Here is a 3,920-nt window from a genome sequence, read left to right as displayed (position 1 = left end):
GAAAGGTAATTTGGGATAATGCAACTAAATTTGAGAAAGAATTCCAGTCCTGGTGGTATTTGGTTAATTTCACTTATGACCCCATCAACAATAAGGCCACAGCTTTTGTCTTAACAATTCACAATGCTTTGGTATACACCATATACCCAGTCATTGTGTAGGGATTAGACCACAATGGAGCGATACTCCATCCATTAGAACACAGAGCGTGGGCCCAACGAAATGGAAGCAAATGGCAAACTGTTGATGTTAACGCATGTGTTGTACGGGGACAACGAAGATTTATTTGTGAGAGTAACACCATCAAAGCCCAAGACATCTGTCTTGACACTGAACAAAACGTTTGTCATTTTGAAATACATCCCGATGAAGCCCCTGAAGCTGTATTTGTATATATTGGAAAAGGATGTGTTTGTATGGGAACCCTTTGTGGTTTTATATTCGTAGATAACATTACTGTAGATACAAGCAATCGCTCAAATATTTGTGTTTGTAACTTTAGTACAGCTGTGGGATGCGACTTTAATTATTCAGCTCCTGTTATACCTTATCAATAGTTACAATCTAATTATACATTGAGTCAGGATTTATTGTCTACCCCCATCGGAATGAATCTTACATTGGTGAAGAAACGACTACAACACGATGACCTGTGTCAAGTGGTGGAACGTGTCCGAAACAACGGACACAAAACTCTAATCACCGTTCATCAAGATGCAGAAGAGATACGCCATGTCTTAGAGTGAAGAAGGATGGAGAACACCACTGGTGAGAAACTCTTCTTGGATGGTCGCCAACAGCAACAGGAGTTTTTAATCTCACGCTTCACCCAGTTGTGATTTTACTAACTCTAATATGTCTATTGTTTATAACTATATTGTATATAAAGTTTTGGTACACGATAAAACAAATAACCCAACTTCAACCACCCAAAACATACAAATTAATGCACGACCAATAGCAGTGCTTCACTATCTACTTACCGGGGATCTATAAGCGCACAAACTATCAATATACTATTTATGGCACAGAGGCAAGAGGTGACCGTACCACCACTCTGAGAATAAGATGAATTGACTAGTGATGACCACCAGTGGGGGTCCTGACGGCTGCATCCACCTTATGGGGACTTTGGGGACGGATGGCAACACGGTAGCCAAGGGCTGTCTGGCGCAGTGACCCAGACGTCTCGCTGGTATGCAAATATGACTGTAAGTCAATCATCCTACTCCATAAATAGTGGACAGCCCAGGGCCCGTTGCACTCTCCTGCACGGCAGCGGGCTGCACAACAGGATCTCCCCTTGAGTAGGGACGCCTCCCAAGGTTACTCCTTGAGGTTGAAAGATTCCTTGCCGTGACAGATCCTCGGTAAGTGGCTAACAGCATGCTAAACTTTGAAATCTTAGCTAAGTGATAGAAAGGATTAATTGTGCATCTATAATCCTTTAGACATAAACCGTTGGCCAAGTCTGGGACTAGGACTGGATCCAGCCGCACGTAGACTCCTCTCTGAGAAGGAGTTTAGAAAGCAGGGGGGTCCTTTCTGAACCTCATGGCTCACGGGGAGGTTGAGCACTTCCTGCACAAGTGCAGCACACCTGCACTTTCGGGACAGGAAGAGAAAGAGAGAAACACCCCTGAAATGGCTGCCTTTGTGGCAAAAACAAACCCAAAACACAACAGGCTGGGAGATGAAGGGTGAAGCTTGGCACTGTGCTGGTCCGGGCTACCCTCCTCACAGGGCACACAGGGAAGGCTCTCCAGCAAGACCGGGAGGGTCTCCCTGACAGTTTTGTCTGACCCTGTCCTCTGTGCACTAAATAATCAAGTGTACCCTGCCATGGGATCTTGTTAAACCACTGTCGCATTTACCATTGAACTTTGTTAACTCACTGTTTTCTATCAATAAAGTGTATTGTTGCGTATCTCTTATGATACTTATGCTTCACTCTTATGAGTGAAGTGCACTCTCACTCCATCTGTGACATTTACTCCCCTATACCAAAGAGTTTGTGGAAGAACTGTCAGCACACATCGGTTATATCCGGAAGGTACCAATGTGCAACCTCCTGGATACATGAGTATGCACAGGACTGGGAACAATTAATTCCTTCTGACCATAGCAATCGAGGCAGGAATACTTAAAACTCCCCTCGGCTGCTGCATGTTGGATTTCTGTAATATATACGGGGGCTGCTATGGCAGCATACAAAAGCATTGCTTCACTTCCCTTCCTGCAGAGGATTCCTCTGAGGCTACAAGCTGATCACAGGCGCTAGGACTTCAATTTTAAGAGCCCAGGTGCCATGTAAGTGGAACATCTCTGTGACTGGAAATACCTAATTAATTCAGGCTAGCCCAAAGTTTGAGTATTCCAGCCTTACCTGATAACTACCCGTTTGTTATGCATGTGTTTAACCTATTTAGAAAACAAGTTCAAAAGGTAAATTTCTTAGAGCAGCTCAGCTCTTAAGGGCTTTTTGCTAATTAGTGGTCAGTGGGAATCTCAAATAATTCCTGCTACAGGGCAGGGTAGATCATGGTAAAAAGGACAAACAACGATGCTCTGGTTCACAAGAGGCGTGGGCAGAGCTGCAGAGATTCCTGCACCTTGGAGATAGCACCTTGCAAAGCTGGGGGCTGGGGAGTCTGTTTGTGCAGACCTAGGGAAGGTGGAGAAGGCCCGCTTTTGGGAAGGCATTCCTCCAGCCGGCACAAGCAAGCTCCCATCCCGCAAGAGCGGCCAGAAGGGAAGGGACACTGCTCAACCTCTGGGTTTCCCATTTTAACGGTAACTAGAAGAGCAGCACGTGGTGTTGGTAACCAAGAGGAAAGGCATCCTGGAAAGCAACACAAAACCAACGCCCAAAGCTGGTGACAGCCTCTGCGTCGCAGTACGCTGAACATCCAGTGCTGCAGCACCTCTTACCTCTCGTGAGCTGGGCTGTTCTGTACTGTTCCTCTCTGACCTGTTTCATCAGCTGCAGGTTGTGATCGCTGGCTTCCTTGTGGTTCACCATCGGGAAAGGGTAATCTTGACCTGGTGCAACACGGAGACAGCAGCCTTTACGGAACTAATCAAGGACGTTTCACTGGATTTGCACCAGGGCAAATGCTTGCAGCTTTTCTTAAAATAAATGGCATCTAAGAGTGACCCACTCTTCAGAAGTGCCTATTTCTCTCCATCAAAGACTAAAAGCTCCCATAGACGTAAGCTGCTAAGAGACTTCAGAGATGCATTAGAGCAAGCGTAAAAGCACAAGATGTTCAGATGCTATTTAAAGACAGCCAAGCATCCGAGACAGATAAATGCACAGGCAACAACTTAGGGTGATGCAGTAGTTTTAGGACATGAAGTTGAGGCAAAAATATGTACTCTGAAATTAGACTCCAGTAAAAAACTTTAAAGGAGAATTGACAGAAGGTAGACTGCTGGATTAATCCATTTTCAGAAGATAAATGCATGACTTGTGTTGGAAGCGTGACGCTTCCATCTCATCCATGTAATCATTTTGGACAGTTAGCAGCAGCAAAATCCTTAGCAAGGTATCCCAATGAATTACCTATGATACACCCCGCTTGCTTCTGCTCCTCTTCAGATGCTGTCCAGGGCTCGTAGATGTACTTGGAGGGAAAGTTCTTTAGTATAGGCAAGTATTTCCTACAAAACAGGAATAATATGGGGTTTTATAATCCTCCAGACAAATACTCAGACATTTAAGAGAAGTGTAAACCAACCTATGCCATATTAATTCTTGGTGATCGTATTGATACGAGTGTTGATCTGCTCGAGGGTAGGAAGGCTCTGCAGAGGGACCTGGACAGGCTGGATCGATGGGCCCAGGCCAACTGTATGAGGTTCAACAAGGCCAAGTGCCGGGTCCTGCACTTCGGCCACAACAACCCCATGCAGCACTA

The 3,920-nt window shown here is 45.3% G+C and overlaps 1 protein-coding gene across 2 annotated transcripts in view; it reads right to left on the bottom strand.

The window, feature by feature from the left end:
• The window catches only part of LOC103901045 (cryptochrome-1), a 22,458-nt gene that overhangs the window by 6,671 nt on the left and 11,867 nt on the right, over positions 1-3,920 (bottom strand). For both annotated transcript variants that reach the window (XM_009281847.2, XM_009281846.2), the window contains exons 9-10: positions 3,566-3,663; positions 2,932-3,042 (exon numbers count right to left, since the gene is read on the bottom strand). In XM_009281847.2, coding sequence (XP_009280122.1) covers positions 2,932-3,042; positions 3,566-3,663 — 209 coding nt within the window. The remainder of the gene's footprint in view (positions 1-2,931; positions 3,043-3,565; positions 3,664-3,920) is intronic.

The sequence above is a fragment of the Aptenodytes forsteri genome, unplaced genomic scaffold (assembly GCF_000699145.1).
Source record: "Aptenodytes forsteri isolate BGI_AS27 unplaced genomic scaffold, ASM69914v1 Scaffold213, whole genome shotgun sequence".
Taxonomy (NCBI): domain Eukaryota; kingdom Metazoa; phylum Chordata; class Aves; order Sphenisciformes; family Spheniscidae; genus Aptenodytes; species Aptenodytes forsteri.
The sequence above is the reverse complement of the archived record's forward strand: the minus strand, read 5'-3'. Positions and strand labels throughout refer to the sequence as shown.